The sequence below is a fragment of the Macrobrachium rosenbergii genome, chromosome 16, assembly GCF_040412425.1.
Source record: "Macrobrachium rosenbergii isolate ZJJX-2024 chromosome 16, ASM4041242v1, whole genome shotgun sequence".
NCBI lineage: Eukaryota > Metazoa > Arthropoda > Malacostraca > Decapoda > Palaemonidae > Macrobrachium > Macrobrachium rosenbergii.
This window is the reverse complement of record NC_089756.1, coordinates 10,138,726-10,159,462: the sequence shown is the minus strand read 5'-3', so window position 1 is coordinate 10,159,462 and position 20,737 is coordinate 10,138,726. Positions and strand designations below refer to the sequence as shown.

General features: G+C 36.9%; 1 protein-coding gene across 2 annotated transcripts in view; it reads right to left on the bottom strand.

Annotated features, from left to right (window-relative positions):
- Positions 1-20,737, bottom strand: part of LOC136847084 (centrosomal protein of 164 kDa-like) — an 85,868-nt gene that overhangs the window by 34,209 nt on the left and 30,922 nt on the right. The window contains exons 6-17 of one of the 2 annotated variants that reach the window (XM_067118370.1): positions 18,723-18,953; positions 17,585-17,772; positions 16,884-17,468; positions 14,381-14,458; positions 13,521-13,639; positions 12,422-12,683; positions 11,805-11,884; positions 5,249-5,417; positions 3,954-5,084; positions 3,643-3,766; positions 2,731-2,877; positions 1,465-1,608 (exon numbers count right to left, since the gene is read on the bottom strand). In XM_067118370.1, coding sequence (XP_066974471.1) covers positions 1,465-1,608; positions 2,731-2,877; positions 3,643-3,766; positions 3,954-5,084; positions 5,249-5,417; positions 11,805-11,884; positions 12,422-12,683; positions 13,521-13,639; positions 14,381-14,458; positions 16,884-17,468; positions 17,585-17,772; positions 18,723-18,953 — 3,258 coding nt within the window. The remainder of the gene's footprint in view (positions 1-1,464; positions 1,609-2,730; positions 2,878-3,642; positions 3,767-3,953; positions 5,085-5,248; positions 5,418-11,804; positions 11,885-12,421; positions 12,684-13,520; positions 13,640-14,380; positions 14,459-16,883; positions 17,469-17,584; positions 17,773-18,722; positions 18,954-20,737) is intronic. The other variant, XM_067118371.1, reaches the window with a different exon arrangement.

The following is a 20,737-nucleotide window of genomic DNA, read 5'->3' as shown; positions in this document are numbered from 1 at the left end:
GCTGTTCACTCATTAATATCATAAAAGAATGCTGGCCACATTTAAGAAAATAGATTAGCAAAATAAATTTGTGATGTCATTAAGAAGCAATTACATTCGCTAGATATTTGTGATTACATGATCTCTCTCTCTCTCTCTCTCTCTCTCTCTCTCTCTCTCTCTCTCTCTCTCTCTCTCTCTCTCTCTCTCTCTCTCTCTCTCTCTCTCTCTCTCTCTGTGTGTGTGTGTGTGTGTGTGAAAAAACTGGGTTGTGGACAATGAATGTGATTTTGTAGCAATTTCATCAATATTTATTTTCAGTCACTGTAGCAACAGTATCTATTTTTAAAATGGGAATTCCGTAGTATCTTCTAAAGATATTAGTTACAAGAAAAATCGTTAACGAAGCCATGCATGGTTTGATTAGACAGTTCACCGTCCCTTCCCTCTGAACAATTTCTACCTCCTTCCTTTGTCAGTCTCAGGTTAGGAGGCAAACGACAATGCATGATGATATTACTCTACGTAATTTCCCTCCTCTAAAGCGTTTTATCTAATCCTGAGAAAAAACACTCATAAACCCATTTTCATGTTGTGTGAATCTTTTCACCAACATATTTTAGTTTTTATGATATACGTAAGTAAATATATGTTAACTGGTAAGGAAACGCCTGCACCAATCAGCTAATAGTACTAGTGTACTCTTTAACTACATAAACAAAAGCAGCTAATAGTACTAGTGTACTACTTAACTACATAAACAAAAGCAGTGTTGCCATTTACAATGTCTCATGAACTCAAGGGGTAAAAGGAATCTTTTCCCCAACTGTACAGTTAACTCACTGTCAGCACAACTTATTGTTCTTAATATGGTATTCTTAGAGAATTTGAATATTAACTTCTTAGATGCTCCTAAATATAAGAAACTAAAGGTCAACTGAAATCTAAAACTAACAAATTTAAATGTTTACAAAAAAAAATATTAAGCACAAAAAATTCACCTTCCATAAGTTAAACTAGACAGTGTAAGTTGCATATAATAGCAGGTTTGAAGGTATTTCACATACAATAATAGGTATGAAAGTATTTCTGGACCAACAAAACTAGCAAAAGTTAATCAATAATCACAACTCGGACTCTTGTTATTTGACATGACCAAGAAAATGAATCCATAAGAGGAAAGGAAGAGGACTTGTAAAGAGTAAAATCATCTCCATATGGAATAAGAAAACAAATAAAATGGAAAAGTCAAACGCTAGCCATGAGGACCAATCCCTTTGGTAACTTGATTGTGTACATGACTATTTGATGCTGGAACATGTGGAGGTGACCACAATAAAATTTCCATCCTCCTTAATTATAAAGTAAAATACAACAAAGATTAATTATTGACCATATGACAAACAAATTTCTTTCTTGCGCAAATAGGATTTTGTGGGAATTTTCTCAACATTCGGATATCAAACCAAGGACTTTAAAACTCACCTCCAAAGTAATTGGTCCATCTACGTTGAAGGTACTTGTTGATGCTTGCAATTCTGTCAACAGTATCTGGCCCCAAATCAGGCACTGATCCTACTTTTAAATCTTCTATTCTTAACGGAGCACTCGTTGACAATGCGCTGTACCCTGTAAAGGTTGCATTAAACAATCAATGTCAGTTAGCTTTTCCATTCAATTACTATTATAAAGAGGAAATATCAATTTAAATAACCTAAAAGTGCAGAGTGAATAGATTTGACAGGTGAGCTAAGCTCTTCAAGCTAACAAGGACTCTCACAAGGTTGCGCTATAGGTTTCATTTTTAAATGTGGGGAGGAAAACTGAAGCAAAGATAAAGTTAGTTAAACTGGACATCTATCTGGGAAGAGAACAAAGGGAACATGAAAAGCAAGAGGCAGACAGAAAAGTAGTTTTGTGACCTAAGATACAATCAAGAACATTCAGTAATAGCTACTGTGTAGTAAGTATGAGATTACACATGGTAAAAATAAATGTACAGTACAGTCATTTTATTCCAGATGATAAATTGTGTACATTTTATGGTCAGCTCTATTTTCAAACTCATACAGGCACTGACCTAATTTTCCTCATGTGCTGAAATAATGTTCTGCAACTCAACAGCAAATAATATCTGTGGTACTAGTTAATAATTAATCTGGCAACCTACAATTTGCATGCAATGTCTTACCCACTGAACAGAGATACAACAGATATTTTAGTTTTTGTCGATCATTTAGTTTTACTCTTCATGTGCCTTTATTAATATTATTTCTTTGTTAAGAATGCAAACTGACATACCAATGATTCAATTCCTTTTTTACAAAGTTTTTTAATCACAGTCACTACTGTGATTATTCATATTCAACTCAGATACCTCTAACAAACCATTTTAAAAAAATGCACACAGAAATACACGTTATCATGCTGTGACTCAGGGCAATAGCCAGGTTAAAAAAACAGTCACGAATGGAGTTAAAAAATTAGATAAGTCAGTTTACACCACTAAATGTAAAAGAATAACAAAAAATAATAAACTATAAAAAGATGTCAGGAAAATGAAGGCAGTGATGACTGGCAATTTAAAATAGTATTCCTCTTTCTCATATATTTATGAACAATGCCATATAAACGTACTAAACCACACACGTGCTTGGCACATTAATTATGCTAATTTACCAAGTGTATCATTAGAAATAAATATATCAGCAAAAAAAAGAAATACATGTATACAGAAATACTATCACGAACCTTTTGACTGAGTTTGAAAAGGCTCTGAGATTTTATTCAGGCCTCTCTCCAAGCTACTAGCTGACCTTATTGGTCGGGTTTTTGCTCCCAAGGATTTGCTACGTTGAATGTCGCCTGCTGACATTTTACTGGTAGCACTTATTTTAGCTGTAGAAATAGAAAATAAGGTTTGAAACTTCAGCAAAAACTGTAAAAGATAAACGTCAAGTAACATAAATTCCATTAAAATGTAATGGCACACTTATGTCAAAATTATATTCTTGGATTCACAAACATTGTGCTAACTTAAGGGCTCCACCCTTTCCTCCATTCTTCAACCACCTTTGCATAGGCCACTGATTTTCCCTCTTATTATACTTCTTTTTCTTAATTCAACTCATGGCCACACCTACCCCATTGAAAGAAACATCAATACTCTATTTTCCTTACCCAAGTAATGCCACTCATCCTTCATTAACTTTTCCATCTACTCAGAACTATCATAAACTCAGATTTTTCCATATTTCCTACAATTTCCTATTCTCAAACAAACTTCCTAATCAAGAATAACACTGATGGTACTGTAATATCATTCTGGAAATCTTCCTCGAGCAACCAAATCTCAGCGAGTGCTTAAAATGGCAAGGCTCCTCTTGCTACTCGGCAATCATATCCCATAAGAGAGTTCAGCAAATTAGCACTCCCTGCTACTGGTAATCCAGAGCTACAAAATCCAGGTTGAACTTCTTACAACTGTAGTATTAATCAGTCAGACTGACTTGACATTCTTTTAAAAAAGCTCACATTAAATTTCAAAGAAAATCATCCTTACTGCAATTTCCTATTCCTTAAATGGTATACTGTACCTACAATGAGTTACACTATTATGGAATTTATTCAGATAGGTAATCCAGGAGAATATACACAAGCTACCTAATATCTGGTCCAGTCCAAAGTCTGATGAGGAAGAAGGCGCATCATGAGTAATTTCATCAGATTCCTCTGTATCAGATGCTAGAGATCCTCCATGTCCTAGTGATAGCCTGCGAGAGCGTCCCTAAAAGAAACAACCTTTTAATTACATACAAACATACAAGACAGTTTTGTTATAACTAAAACACTTACTACATAGTTCTATATACTGTATTGTTACGTAACATTAAATGCTAAAAGAGTATCAAAGGTTTCAAAGTTTCATACATAAACTGACTACAGTATTATAAAATTATTTTCAACAAGATTACCTCAACACTGTGAACTTCAAAGCCAGCATTCTGCCTTAAGATTTCTCTCTGAATATCCTCTGCTTGTAATTCCTCAAGCCTCCCAGGAAACTTGACCTGACTAGACTTTAAAAATTTTTCAGCTTTTATCAGCTCCCTTCTTCCATGAACCAAAAGATCATCATCCATCCAAGCCTTCCTTGGCATGTTTGTCAGCGGTCTTGTAGAATGCGACTTAATGTTCAAGTTCACAGATGACCTTGATATATTTCTTGCATTTCCTAAATCTGACAGTCTACCATATTTTTCCAAAACCTTAGTAGCAGCTTTTATATCTTCATCAGCACTAGAGTTCTCGGCACTTTTTGCATAGGCACCAGGTGGATGTAAATGTTTTGGACTAGACATGATACTAGAGGATACATCCTCTGACTGCATGCCACCATCAAAATCATTGGTGTTACTTTCTGTGGTAGTTTTATCACTTGCAAGAATATCACGGTCAGCCGACATCTTTTGTAAAGATTTTTTGGCTTTTTCTGATTTGATACGACTCACAAGGTTTACATACTTTGCCTTCATCTTGTTGTATTTCAGTTCATGATTACAGACTGGTCCACTGCAACAAGAGGTAGAGGGAATTACAGTTTTCTTCTTCAGCTCTCTTACTTTATTCTCCTGAGACTTAAGATCTTCCAAATCATGCTCAAGTGTCTTTCTTCTTTCTTGTAACTCAGTCAGTATCTGGTCATATTTATGGTCTTCTTTACTAAATTTATCACTACTACCTTTTACAACATCCTTGTCTACATGTGAATCTTCCTCTTCTTCATTATATTCACTGCCAGTATTACCAACATCAGCCTCTCTCTCTTCCCCATTATCTATCCGTTCTAAATGTTCATTCCCAAATGAAATCATTTGCTGTTCATATTCAATTTTCAGTTCAGTAAGCTTATTTTCTAATTGAACCTTTTGATTTGTTAATTCTTCTTTGAAATCTACTTTCAACTTCTCTATATTTTCTCTGTGCTGAACCTCAATTAATTCTAGCTCTTCCTTATGACATTCCTGCAATTCCTGAAGGCTCTTTTCATGCTCCTGTTTCAACTTTGCAAGTTTTGATATGTGGTTTTGTTTCTCTGCAGTTTCCTGAAATTAAAACACAATCTCTGAAATATTAATTGTCAAAATACAGGTTGAAATAAAACATGCAAACCTTAAGAACAAACTAAACTTAGACAACATAACCTCTGTCCAACATCTACAATAATTAAAATAAAATAAAATGATTAGATGTGAAATAAATTTCATACCTGTTCTTTAGCTTGCCGAGCTGCGGATTCTAATTCCTTTTCCAACTCTTCATTAAGTATTGAAAGTTGTTTGTTATGCTCTCTTTTGATGTCTGCCTGTCTTTCTCGAAGAACTTCTCCCATACTTCGCTCTAAGTCTGAAATAGCTGTTTCTGCAGCTGCTTTATTTCTGAAAGTCAAAATTGTCAAAAATGTGAAGGGTCAATCAAAATAATTATAATATTCATGGAATATAGAAAACATGTATGATTCTGGTGAGAATGAAAATATAAAGTTATTCAACTGTAAATCCCTTATTTATAATAATATACAACACTTGATGCTATTCAGAGTAAAATAATTACTTTGTAGAACATAACTATGAAAGCTAAATCCAAACTCGTTCAATATTCATAAGTGGGACACAGCTTTTTGGCAATGCTAGTCAACCTACAAGAGAGTAGCAATTGGATCAGTATAATGATTTTTATGATAAAATCAATTTTTTAGGTCTTACCCTCTATCATTTAGCTTTATCTGTGACTACTTAGGCGTGGGTTCGACAAGTGTTAAAACTGAAACAATCATTAATGAACACTCCAAACAGTTACTCCCCCACCCTTTGTAGGGTGGGGGTAAGACAGCGAATGTTTCAGATGCTCATTCTATTCTTATTCTCTCAAGAGGGGAGGAAGGAGGGTTTCAATGATAGAGGTTAAGTACCTAAAAAATTGATTTTATAAAAAAAATCATTATTTTTAAGGTGAAGCTTATCCTTTATCATTTAGCTGATTCCAACATTGTGTGCTGGAGGCGGGCAAGAGATTCCCTTTAACCGAATTATCAGATATCATTATAAATACACTCATTGCTGGATACCTGATGAATATGTTCCCATGGCAAGTACTTGTTGGATAATGATCTTCATCAAGCAAGGTCCACTATCTTGGGAGGTGGAACGTGAGCCCCACATGTGGCCATTGGCTGATGATGTGCAATGCAGAATGGCAATTTATTGGACCCTGTGCCTCAGGCCTGCAGAGATAACAGGAGCTACAACCACAACTAAACTATGATCCCTCAAGAGTTACCACCTCCCTAATTGAGTTGCTGTGGCACCTCATACCCAAAAACAACAAGCCCAAATTGGAAGAAAAGTGGCACTTAATCAGCTCAGGGTAGCTTTCTCTAATGAGGAGCAATGGCTCTGCAACATAAAAACATAATTTACTCTACAAAAAAGACTTTGTTTGCCCTCATCCAAGAACAAACAAAGCAAGGACTAGTATACAAAATGATCCAAATAAATAATCTGGAGCAAGCTACCATGTACAAACTCAATACAAAATGATCCAAATAAATAAACTGGAGCAAACTACCATGTACAAACCCATCACATGCAGTTCCAATTTACCACGAAGCAGATAACTAGAGAGAACCTTATCTGTTCTTGATATAAAGGGAAGACTAGGAGATAATCTCCCCTGCCAAAACCAGAGGTGCTAGCATATGGCAGTCTTCATACTGGATCTCTTCGTCCCTCAAGTAGCTGGAAGTGAATACAGAGCTACACCACCTCCACTGTGCAGCCAAGACTAGACGGTCTAGAGAGAGAGAGAGGTGCTGGTGAAAACTAATGGAGGTAGCCGCTGCTCTGACGTCATGTGGTTTCACCTCCAAAAGGGAACAAACCTCTGGAGAGACTGCATGGTGTGCCTCCATAATTAAGGACTTACATAATCAAGAAAGCCATTGCATTCTTAGACATAGGAAACTCAGGCTTCCTGACCTAACAAAATAGGTTCCTACCCTGCTTCCTTGCAGGTTTAAGACAGGACGTATAATAATGCTTCAGGGCCCGAACAGGGCATAAAACCAGCTCTCCTTCTTCAGGAGTTAGAGTTTCTAAGAAAGGGATAGAGAAAACTCTAGGAAGAGCTTTGACCTTAACATCATTCTTGGCACGAAAGGAATCCAGAAAAGATAATTCTGCTCCAGTACGTGAAAACCCTACTAACGATGATATCGCTTGCAATTCACTTATTCTTTTGGCTGAAGCCAAGGCCACCAGAAAGAGGGTTTTCAAAGAAAGAGACTTGAGAGAAGCCTCTCTCCGGGGCTGAAAAGGAAGGCCTCTAAGGTGTCGAAAGACAACATAAAAGAGGTTTCTGAAGAACCTTCAGCGCTTCCAGTTAACATGAGTGAACAGCTTCACGCAAGTCAACATCCTTTGAAATATTCAATCCAGTATGCCTTAAAACAGAAGCCAGCATGGATTTATAGCCTTTGATGGAGGTAACAGACAAACCTTTAGCACATCCTAAGAATCGCAAAAAATTAATTACATTATCAATGCTGGTGCGAAGACATGAAAAGCCCTGGACTTGCACCCATGATATAATATATTAGTGGATTTTCTTCTTGCAGTGAGGATACAGTCCCTAGATGACTTTGAAAAGCCTTTAGCTTTGTGGAGCTTGTCAACAGTTGCTAAGCAGTCAGACAAAGCATGTTGATATTTCCATGCAGCCTCCCTGTCCCTGTCTGTCAAAGTAGATTTGTCCAAAAAAGGTAACTCTCTGGGAACTTCTATCGACATTTCTAGCTTCTGTGAACCAATGCCTCGGACACCAAGGCACAATTAGAATCATATTGGTGTTGTTCCAGGATTCCCCAGTTTCTTGAGCACTTCCTTCAATAGCAGAAATGGAGGGAAAGCATATACGAATAGGTTTGCCCAGTCTAAAGCCATAGCGTCTACTGCCCAGGCTTGAGGGTCCAGAACTGGCGAGATGTATAACTGGAGACGATGATTCATCTTCTTTGCAAAGAGATCGATGGGAGGTTAGCCAAACTCTTTCCAAATTACATCGCACACAGTTGGGTTTAACGTCCATTTGTGGGAGAGTATCTGTCCTAGATGACTTAGCACCGCCAGAACATTCAATTGACCGGGTACACACTGGGGCATTAAGACAATGTTCCTCTCCTCCATACAGAGGAGTAAATCCATGGTAATGGCTACTAGTCTCTGGCTTCATGCCCCCTTGTATTCTTAGGTAAGACAGAGATGCTGAGTTGTCCGACAAGAAAGAAATTACTTTGTTCGTCATTAAACTTTCCAGCTTCTGCAGCCCCTTCTGGATAGCCAACAACCCCTTGCAGTTTATGTGCAGATTTATTTCAACTGGCGACCATACTCTGCAAGCGATCTGATTCCCCATAACTATAATCTCAGCCTTTGTCCAAGGTGTCTGAATACAGTGACAGGTCTGGGCTTGGGGACTCTAGAGACTGCCCTGCAAGCAGTATCTCTTCGGACATCCATCAACCAAGGTGAGAGAAGAGATCTGGGTTCCAGGGCACTAACTTGTGGATTGGCTGTGACTCTCTGTGTGCCAGTGCTTCCTCAAGTGCAACTGAAACAGTCTCATCTGTAGTCAAGCACCTAGGACTAACTTCTCCAGAGAAGACATGTGACCAAACAGAGACAGCCAACATTTGGCTGGCATGCTTCCTGAGGAGGTGAATTCGCTTGCAACTGACAAGAGATTGTCTACTCGAGCACTTGTAGGAAAAACCTTGAAAAGAACAGAATCTATCACCATGCCCAGGCAGGTCACTCTTTGATATGGTTCCAGTGAAGACATCACTACGTGTATCAGGTATAGGAGTATCTTTACTCCTAGTAAGCGAGACCATTTCATGAAGGGGGATAAGACCCTGGCAAAAACCTGAGGTGTGCAGAACTTGGTCCAAAACAAAGAGCTCGAAATTGGTAAGTCTTTCCCCCAAAGAAAAAGCATAAGAACTTTCTTGAACGTTGGTAAATGGGGACATGAAAGTATGTCTTTCATATCAAACCTTAAACATCCAAACCTCTTTCTCCATGAGCTTGGATACATCCAAGACAGGCCTCCAACTTCCTATTGCCTTTGGAACTAGGAATAGCCTGTTGTAAAAACCTGGCAAAATAGCCTGTATTTTCTCTATAGCTACCTTCTCTAAAAGAGAAGAGACTTCTTGACCCAAGACCCTTCTCTTCTCTGGGTTGTTTCTGTAAGACCGAAAGGCTATGGGCTAGTTTGATGGACGAGGCGAACTCCTGAAAGGAATGCAATAGCCTTCCAAAAGTACTTTCGCTACCCAAGCGTCTACTACTAAGCATTCCCACACTTGAGTGAAGAGGCCTAACCTGGCCCCCACAGGTACCTAAGGGCTCCAGAAGCTATTCTTTATTACACTTCGGATTCTTGTTATAAGAAGAGGAGATGAACTTCCCTCCCCTAGCAGAACGGGATTTGGAACTTTGCTGGCGAAAGGATACTTCCTTCTTCCAGCACTAGGAAAGGAAGACCTAGTAAAGGAGGTAGCATTGCCCGAAGGACATTTAAAAGAAGAAGAGGAAGATGCCGGAGACTTCCCTTTAAAAGCTTGGGACTGATGGATAAAAGACCTATTCTCTGTCTTCTCAGTCTCCAAGGCTATAGAAGCAGACAATTTTTTTTCAATAATCTTCCCAAAAGGATGTGCTGAAATTAAAGACAGTTTACTAAGGGGGGGAGACTGAAGGAACCAGCAGAGAGTAAAGCTGCTCTCTTCTTCGAACTTTAAGGTTGCTCATGACATGGGATAGCTCCCCTATCACATCAAGAGCAGTATTAGAATGCTCCACTGAAAAGACTTGTGGATATTTGTCCAAACACAACTAAACCAGTTCCTTAAAACCTGCGGTGACTGATTCTAAGTGTTCCTCTTCCTTATCTGAGGGTAAAGTAGGAGAAGGAGAACACTGAGAAGAAGAGCTGGGCCTAATAAACAAGTCTTCCTCATCTGTGACAACCAAAGAAGCCTCAGAACCAGATGGTCTTGTAAGACCCGGCACTAAAATTCTACTAATCCACTACGGTAAATACTTGAACCGAGAATGGTCTCTCTCAAGATCCAACGGAGAAAATCCAGCTGACACAGGAGGGCGAGAACCCTTTAACCATGGTGACTTACCTTCCAGCTCAGGAGAAGCGCGACCTGTCACTTTGATGCCGCTAAGAACTCATTCACTCGCACTTACCTCCTCACTCCTCTTACTATTCAATGTCTCATGCATCACTGACACTAACAGCAGCCCTGAAGAGGCTCTACAGCCCACTGTCTCTTGAAGATTCGCTGACTTTTCCCTTGGACTGGATGAGGCAGCATGCAGACTCGATGAGGCGGCGTGCAGACTAGCTGAGGCGGCATGTGACCTAGGATATGCCTGGCGTGGCCTCGACAAAGAAGACGCATGTGGAAGCTCACGCAGACTTAGTCTTTGCTTAAGAAAGACAGCAACAAAAGCCTCGGAAGCAGTCATACCTGCGGCCTTGATGAAATCAAAACTCGGATTATCGTCAACAGAAAGGGATTCTAGGAGCGAACGCTTATTACCTGAATGCCTAAACTAAGGACTCCGGACTCCTTGAGGCAGATGCAGGCGCAGTGGTATCGTTCGCTGCCAAACGCAATCGATTACCTGGTTCAGAATAATCACTATAATAACCTTGGGACAAAGAATTTAAAAGCAAAGGCCTAGACCTTTTCACCCTACTATGAATGTCTTTAGGTGAACGCAATCTGCATTCGTCCACCGAGGACTGAGAAGCAGAGGTAGTAGACAGAGGGCACAGTCCATGAACATCCTGGGATGTTAAGTCCTCATTTGAGAACCCCAGGACTACCAGGCGTGTTGGCAGGTGGAGCTAATGGGACAGGCAAGGTTGCGTCCGCAGAGTTGCCAATGGAACGAGAGGACACTGTCCCTGCCAATGCACTAGATACATTAGATGCAAAAGATTCAAATTTGTTACATAAAAATTCAATCCTAGATTTTACAGAATCAATGTCAGACTGCACTAAATCTAACCTATTCCCTGAGCTGACTTAGTGGGTGTGGAAGGATGTGAATCTACTAGAGAAGAAGAATCAAGACTTATCTATCTCTTGATCAAAAGTTAATTCTAAGGAAGACTTAGATGCAAGACTAGCTGTTCTCTTCACATTCTTTCTAAGTCTCTCCTTCTCTCTTCTAATACAATACTTTACCATCTTCTCTATCTTGTGCAAAAGACCATTCCCTGCAACTATCACAACGGTTGTCAGAATCACAAGTTACCCCACAATGATCAATGCATAATTCATGTGTATCGTACTACAAAGAAACCAATCTGGTCTTGCTACTGCTTAACTTTCAAAATCTAATAGATTTTGACTGGGAAGATTGAGAAGAAGAATCTATAGTGAAACAACAAACACAGTCTAGACAAACCAATTTGAAAACCGTGAAAAAACAACTTCAGAGCACTTGTCTACACAGACATCCTGTTTATCAACAAGAGTATAATGAATAACCAAAACATTCACTGTCTTACCCCCACCCTACAAAAGGTTGGGGAGTGACTTTTGGGAGTGTTCATTAACAATCGTTTCAATTTTAACACTTGCCGAACTCGCGCCTAAGTAGTCACAGATAAAGCTAAATGATAGAGGGTAAGTTTCACCTCAAAAATACTCTATATTAATTCTAAATACAGCACTGTACCTTGTTAATGCTGCATGTTGTGCAGCTTCTTTTTCTTTATCATACAAAGATTTCAGCTCTGCTTGTAGTTCTTGCATTTCCTGTAAAAGATTTTAAACATGTTAGCACAAAGAAAAAGAAAAAGTTTGAAAGATTAAAAAATTTCTGTACATTATTCATAGACTGGGATCAAGCTGCAACGAAAATAAAAATATAAACAGTCATTAGTCATTTTCTTGTGGTCCAATTTAAAGTCAGCAACCACACCAAAGCAATGAAGGTAACTTACCGTACAACATAAGAAAAAGTGGTCACATTATATGTTATTTATACATTATTTGATGATTAGGTACAAGAAAATTTAGCTATTTATCATATTTTTCACACATCATAACCAAAAAAAAATACCCAGAAACTGATTTATGAAAAAACTGATCAAAACAATAATAATAATAATCATATCCAACCATTACAACATAAAAACATATAAAACTTCAGTTGCAAAGGGAGGGTCAAGAAATGCTCAAAAAAGGAAAAGCAATATATTTCTGAATCTAATTTTCATATAAATCTTCAGAATCTTTTTTACTATTTATAATCAATATGGTGGTTCACAGGATTCCAATAATTAATCTTACCTCTTCATGTTCCTTTTGCAACTTTTCTTTCATTTGTTGCATTTCTTTCACAAATGCAAGTTTCATGCTCTCTGTTTCCTTATTATGCTTCTCTTCTAAATCCTTCATAACATTACTTCTCTTATCTGAAAGTTCCTTCTCAAATGAAATTCTAACTTTTTTAATTTCCTCATCATTCTTGCTTATTATCTGTTTCCTTGCAGCTTCAAGTTTCTCTTTTTCTTGGTCCTGAAGCTTCTGAATTGCACTTTCATGTTCCTTCCTGTTAACATTTTCAAAAAATATAAAAATATATACACAACATTTATTGTGAACATGTACATCACCTATTTCTTTTACTGAATCATTTAACCCTGAGGCAAAATCAATTAAAGTATTTATAAAAGAGTGGCATTCTCTAAGGATCAAAAATGCAATATTCTTATACAACAGCTATTACTGTACATTTGTAACACATTTCAGTAATATAATGGGAAATAGGTACCATGAGACTGTGTAAACCAATAAAAGAAATGCTTAAATAAAAAGACCATAAAAGGAATGGTTTGTTTAGTGTGTGGAAATGCATGCAATAACTCATCTTTCGCAAATAAAATACATAACAATGATGTTAATGTTTAGTTAAAGCAGTAAAATTCCTCTCTCACTTCACACAATTGCAATACTAAAACCCTTGAGAAAGGGCCAAAAATGGAAACACTTAACATTTCAGATTCTATAAAAATAGTACAATACAATACTGGCTGACTCTGCTCCAGCACAGATCAGTGCTTATAAGCCAATAACCTAAAGGTTAGTATCAAAGCATCCTTTAAAATATTATGAAATGGACAAAGTAACTCTTGATGACTACCTGATACAAATTACAACCTGATAAAAGTTACACAGTAAAAGTCAATTTAAGAGTAAAGCCCAAGACTTGGAACTTTCAGAATTGTTATATAATTAAATAAAAAGGAAAAATATCAGAATCAAGGATGGGCTAAGAGTTACATTTAAAAAATGAATATGAAGAGACAAATACATGAAAGATGTTGGTTGAATACTAGGCTTAGTTTGAGAGCAATACTTCATTCTCATGGTCTAAGGTAAAACTAACCTGAGCTTGTCACGTAGACCTTCATACTCTTTATTAAGCTGCTCTTGAAGAAGTTTCACGCTTTGCTCTAGCTCAGTACGTAGTCTCTTTTCCTCTTCCTCCCGTAACTTTTTCATTTCCTTGTACAGTATAAAACAAAAGATATAAAAAACTGCACAAGTAACTCATTTCCAGTCAAAACCCTTTTTTATTGTATTCTGACTATAATCTTATAATTTAAGTGCAAGTATATTGAAATCAAGGCTGAATACCAATTCAACGTTTCTGTGAACCTAGAAACTCAGTCTACATTCTGTAAAAAGAGTACAGTATTCATCTTTTCTATCTTCATATGAGTTAAATTACTGTAGTTAGTTTTATTACCAGTATACATTTCTAATATTTTTTGTTTAACTTTAAGAGATGTACCTACTAAGTTGTTGGTCTTTCATTAACAGGTGTATGGTTTATGCCATTTGGAAGCTACTTTGCAAAATGAGCTGGCAAACCAGTGTGTGTGTGTAACAGCATTGCTACATAATTGCTTGATAAGAATGCAACTATTCATTATACAGGAAGAGTTATGATGAACTTGAGTAAAATAAAAGTACACTAAGGCAAACATCATAGAGAGCAAATGGGATTATGTACACAAATGTTAACCATGCATTCATGTATTACATCCAGTTCTGACACCAATTTCTTAACCCCTTTATGAGGTTACTCGACTGATGCCAGCCATAGAAATATTTGCTGCTGGATAGTTTTTAACTTGTTACTCACAGGTTTTTGTTGTTGTACGAGTATATATTTACTTATTCCATTATCTGAGGCAATCTATTCTACTCTACAGCCTGCAGCTTACCATACATTGTGTTTACCTTAATCTGCTGATCAGGTAGATCTGAGGTGGGATTGTCTATAGGTGATGACTTTTCATTCTCCAAACTTTCTTCATCCTTTGAAGAATAAATTCTATTTATAATCTATTTTTAAATTTTTTAATGCTTTCAGTTTATGTTAAAAGTGTTACCCTTCAAAGTTTTCAATTCTGATCTGTATGTAATGAAATATTAGAAATCCATCACTATCACTGTATATAACATGATGTACCAATAATGGTATGCCTTTTTAGCCTTCCATCTTCTATTGAATGTTTCTCATTATAACAAAGTTGAAACAGATTAAGTAACCAATTTCTACTAACTGAAAAAAACCATATTATGAGATATCATTAAATCATTTACAGCATTTTTGCAGTTTCAATTATAACACAATCAACATGATCATGCAAGGCATAAGGCATTCAAAGACAAAGAAGTGGTAAATCAAAGATAGAAAGAGGGTCCTCCAAACAAAGACAGCCCTCACCTGTTTACAAGAGAATAATTATCAAAATGAATTTAGACAGTGTGGAAGTCAATGATCATGTCATTACTGTTTAGTAAAACTTTTTACATTAGTACCCTGTGACTAATAAAGTGTGGCAGTGTTAGTAGGATCAGTCACTTTATTAGTCACTGATCCTACTAACACTGCCACATCCAAAGTCACAAACAAAGAAATTGCAACTGGGAAAGAATTGTCCAAAAATTATTTAAATGACATTTTGTGAATAAAAGCTATTAAGTTTCCTCATTTCACCCATCAGGCATGGAAATTTTCCTCCTATTTCAAAAGCTGGGTCAGTCAAAAGATAAATGTCAAACAGGAAGGCAAACCCAATCATATTTAAATTATACCATTAATACAAGTATAATGCTTCTCCATTCCAACAGCAGGGGTCCAGCCTCTGTATTAAGATTTTTTACTTAGCTTTGGTAGAAATTATTTAATACTAAACATACAACATACTGTAATACAATAAATACACAAGAAAATTGGCTAAATAATTTCGAGAGTTTTCAACTTACTTCAAGTCAAACTTTTCCAAATAGTATGTTGCAAAGGTTCCTCTATATTTTTTTTAAATTCATGACAAGCAGTTCCTCTAAGGTAATGAAGTTCATGGCTCATGTCAAACCTGTCAGCTAACCACATCCACGTGTGCTTCAAAAAAAAAAATTTTTTCTAGTGACAATACAGTAATGCTTTCCTCATTATGTTGAAATTTTGTATCTTGAAAAATTTAACACTAGAATTGCATGAACCAAAAGCATTCTCCACATCAGGCAAAACATGGCAAGTAGTTTAGCACCCGTGCTGTAAGCAATACCAATATTCTCCACATAAAAACTTCCATGGAAGAACTTGTACACCAGTTGTTGTCCTTGAGGGCCAGAGATTGCCCAAATGTAACAAAGCATGTGATCACACTCAACAACCTTAGGATTCAAAGAATATTCTACATAAGAACCAAAAGGACTGACTAGACCTGGGTCTGGAAAACTAGTACTCATCTGCATATAGAATCATGCAAGGAGAAAACAACTGGCCAATTCTAGAACATTCTTTCCAGGGATGATGAAATAATTTATTAATGAAAAGGTGTAAAACGTGTGATCCATGTGTTGGAGACTATGTAGATCAAAATTTACTCATATAAGAAGTCTATGAAAAAGGACATTACTTTCCAGAAAATTATTAAATCTGCATAGTTGCCTGAGATTAAAAGGATAAGGATTCTTGATGGCTTATATAAATCCCAAATCTACCAAAGCTTACTCCCTAATAATCTCACCTATAAGGTTTTAGTACTAAAAATGGGCTCCTTAGTGATAATGAGGAGGATGAGAGCATATCATAATTATGATTTGCACTGCAGTACTGGCAAAAGCTACACAGAGAAGAATCAAGTTATTTAGGGCTCTCAACTAAAGTACAGTAAAACCCCCATATTCGCGTTCTCATGGTTCGCGGACTCACGCATTCGCGGGTTTCTCTGTGGAACACATCTGGTCATCATTCGCGGAAAATTTGCCCATTCGCGGTATTTTTCACTGAGAAATATTCACTAATTACTGTATTTTCATATAATTTTCATGAATAAATGCACTTTTTGTGATAAAACTATTAAAATACTCAGGTATAAGCATTTTTACAGGGTTTTTCTTGGTTTAAGCTATCAAAATGGGCAGTTCTAAGTGTTTTTAGAGGGGTTTTAAGCATTCACAGATTTGACCTATTCGCGGGGGGGGGGACGCATCCCCCGTGAATACGGGGGGTTCACTGTAGTAAGTTTGCTTTCCTTTGAAAACAGGAGGGACAGAAGGGCTCTGGGCCAGACAAATAATTCTGCTATTTCTATTGCATCACTACTCTGAAGGCCTTTCAGCAAATACAAAATACATTTTTGTGTAACCAAAGAAATATTTTGTGAATACAGTATTTTATATGTTTACCTTCCAATAAAATCCAAGCTGACATAATGCAGATAGCACCTACCTCACTCAAATCTTGTTTCATCAGTTCCGTTAAATTAACTTCAAGATTTTTTGTTACTGCTGGAGCTGCAGGTGCAGTGTTTTCCTTAACCTGATTATTTTTCTCTGTCTTCCCACCCAGTTTGGCAACCACACGATCAAGGGGATTGACTTTCCTGTTCTTGGGAGTCCCTTCCAACTCCAGCTTTCTTTCTTCTGGCACTCTGACTTCTGTACTCCTTTTAGCAGCATCCCCTTTGTTTGTTATGACTTGAGGTGCCTGGTTGACCTGTTGTTTACCTGTTGGTTGTGGATTCACAGCTGATTTTGGCCTCACAGGTGTCTTATCAGCTATCTGACTTTGACCTGAAGTATTTTCATTTTGCTTCTTCAAGCCATCTATAGGGATATCCTTTGGCTTTGCTGGAGTGGTTGGCTTAGGTTTAATATCATCTGGTTTCATGGGATTGATGTTGGATATCTTTGGTGCTTTTCCTTGTTGGCCAGCACCAGAAGGCAATAGATCTGAGGCATCATTAAGAACCAAACCCCCTAATTCACTGTCATCATCAACATAACCACCGGCCCTCAGCATAGCCTCTTCTTCCTGAAATACAAGAAGCAAGAAAACACTGTTTGAAATTAAATCTTCCTAAGGTCTTACTGTTACAGAGGATATGAACAGTTAAGTATTGTAAAAATATCCATTCAAACCATACTTACGGGGTCTTCTGCTTCACTGTCATACTCTTCCTCTTCATCCTCATATTCCTCCTCCTCTTCCAATTCTTCTTCATCCAATTCTTCTTCAAAATCTTCTTCAGATGAATGAAATTCCATTCCCTCCGTCTCAAACTCAAAGCGGATATTTTTCGACTCTTTTGTTTGTGTTAGAGCCAATCTATCAACACCTGGAAAATATAAATTTGGTAATTTTTCTACTTGCCAGTATTTCTCAACACATACAAAATGTGTGAATATGGTACTTGCAATACCTATCCCTAAGGTGTAAGATTTACTTTTTATTTTTTTTTTGCCAGCCACTTAACAACATTAATGAGCACTTACCATAAAAACTCTCATGTATAACATATAACATGGGATTTACTAAACAATTCATACATATGATACACAATAATCCATATGCATGTAAAAAAATTTCAACATTTTTAGAAAATTTCTCTCCAACCCGAGAGGTGCTCATCAAAAACTTGCTCTAGAATCTATTAATTTTATCTTAATCAAGTAACACTGAGAGATTAGAGTGAGTATTGGGTATAATTAGTGCGACTTTAAAGTTTCTCGATTCAAAAATCTCCCAGTCATGCACTACCTTGTCTTCCATCCATGTTCCCAACCAATTTCAAAGAGCTTTCACTTTCACCAAGAGCCACCATGGTTCCTCTGCCACTACTGACGACCTCTCAAACATCTCAGATATGCTGCCACCCCGTCAATAAATCAATTGGAACTACCCCTCACGCTATAACAGAAAGGAATGCGACGTCACTTCGTCTACAACTAATGACAAGGCAATTGCTTATTTGTGAAAGTTAACCTTTATTGGAGTGGGAGATTTTACTACTGCATTATCATGATGAATAAATCATGTGACTGTGTGTCGAGTAAGCAAACTACATTCATTCCACAATCAACTAAACTAATAATTTTTTTAGTTAACATTTCATTAACATAATTTTAAATTTTGTTAATTCAGAAAAAAGGCAATCTTAAATTTTGTTATTTAGGAAAGAATAAGTAATCAACAGAAGAGTCTCTCTCTCTCTCTCTCTCTCTCTCTCTCTCTCTCTCTCTCTCTCTAAAACAGGGGGAGTAATTCCAGCAAACTAATAAAAGTTACCCTGATTTTTCGGCGGCCCTGCTCTTCCAGCAATGACAGGACCCTTCAAGATTGATCGAGGAGGAGAGCCTGCTGCAGAAGAAACAGCAGCAGCAGCCGCACTTTGTCCATCGCCCTGCTGTCTACTGCTGTTTTGCAGAACATTCTTGCTGATGGGGGGATTACGAACAGCACCTCCTGTCTTCTTCTCTTGATGCTGAGCTTGTCTCTGTAAGGGAGGATTTGCGCTGCCTGCAAAGATCAAAGTGGGATTAATAAATCCCCTTCAAGTTCAATTTCACATCCTTGAGCTACTGAAAAATTATGACCATAGAGACTGTAGCACCATTTATAGTAAAAGATATTATTTAGACATGGATAGCAATAGATATTTTATAGATAAAATGTCCTTGGATCCTTGAATGTATTAAAAGATACTATATAAACAATATTGAAGACATTAGTCACAGCCGTCAAAATTCAAGGGTAGCAAAACAAAGACTGAGAAACAACAACAATACTAAACAAATCTATAGCACGAAGAACTTTAAAGGTCTATCAAATTTGTGTCAACTGAACTGGATAATCACTTACAACCTAATGAACACTTTCCATAACGAAAACTGACTTACTCGACACACGAGACTATTCATTTGATTTAGATATTCCTTGAAAAGTTTTCAAACAACCGACACAAAGATGTACTTAACACATAATGTACAGGCAAAACCAATTAAACAATACTGAACAACTACAAGATGCAAATATGTAGTCATGTCACTTTCTTGAATACACTGCACACTAATATCCTGAAATATTAGATTCCTTAGGAAACTAATAATAATAATAATAATAATAATAATAATAATAATAATAATAATAATAATAATAATAATAATAATAATAATAATAATAATAATAATAATAATAATAATATTATGATTATTATTATTATTATTATTATTATTATTATTATTATTATTATTATTATTATTATTATTATTATTATTCGGAAGACAAACCCCGATTCATATGGAACCAGCCCACAGAAATTCAAGCTTCCAAAGAATATGGTGTTCATTTGAAAGAGTCAGTCAACGAGGTCGGTTAAGAAAACTATTGCGTTTTATTTGTGTAAAAGTAAGTACGATGAAAACTTGTTACTACAATATTTTCGTCAGTAACACAAGCGCACAAAAATAAATATATCAAAACCGCGTTAATTTCAATATAATATTTTGCCTTTACCGACGAAACTTCGGCAAAATATATTCCCGTGTGTCAACTTCAGTTCCAAAAACTGGCAACAAAACCGTCCGTATCTGAACGAGGCAGCATTTTAAAAATTTGATTACTGACGATAGAAAAAACATCAGAGACTCGGGAACTACAAAACCAAGCCAAAACAAGCTTACGTAACATCAACGTACAGTATATGTTATTGTTCCCCCAAAAGCTTGTCCCCCGTAAAGCCTCTTTCCCGTTCCGTTAAGTCTACGCAATCCGATATCTGTCGGTCATAATGCTTCCGTGCACATAGGATTTCGTCCACATAATGCACATCACGACCCTCTGAGTCCTAACGATTAACCACCTTGCAGGCCAATTTTCCTTGCGTTAGTGTCAAACTTCCGGAAAAATTTAGCAGGTCTGAGCATTTAAAGTTAACAAAAATATACGTTTGCAAAATTGTCTTCGTACTAATTACACACACACATACCATTATAATATTACTCGAACTTCGTTTAATATCACCCTTCAAATCTTGACCAGTCATGACAGACACTTAAAACGTCATGATTAATCCCAAATGGAATTAGATTAACGTCAAAACTGATTCCGAAAGTCTGCATTACGGTACGTTAAGCCGGTAGACCAACCTCACTTTCACGTATGCATCCCTAAACCAGAAAGAATTTTTACGCTTATTATCACTATTCTTATACTTCAAAGAGAACAACTTTCCTTAATTCTTGGGGACCAAATAAGACTGATGGTTGGTTTAGATAAGTTTTTTTGCCAGTATAGGTCCCTGT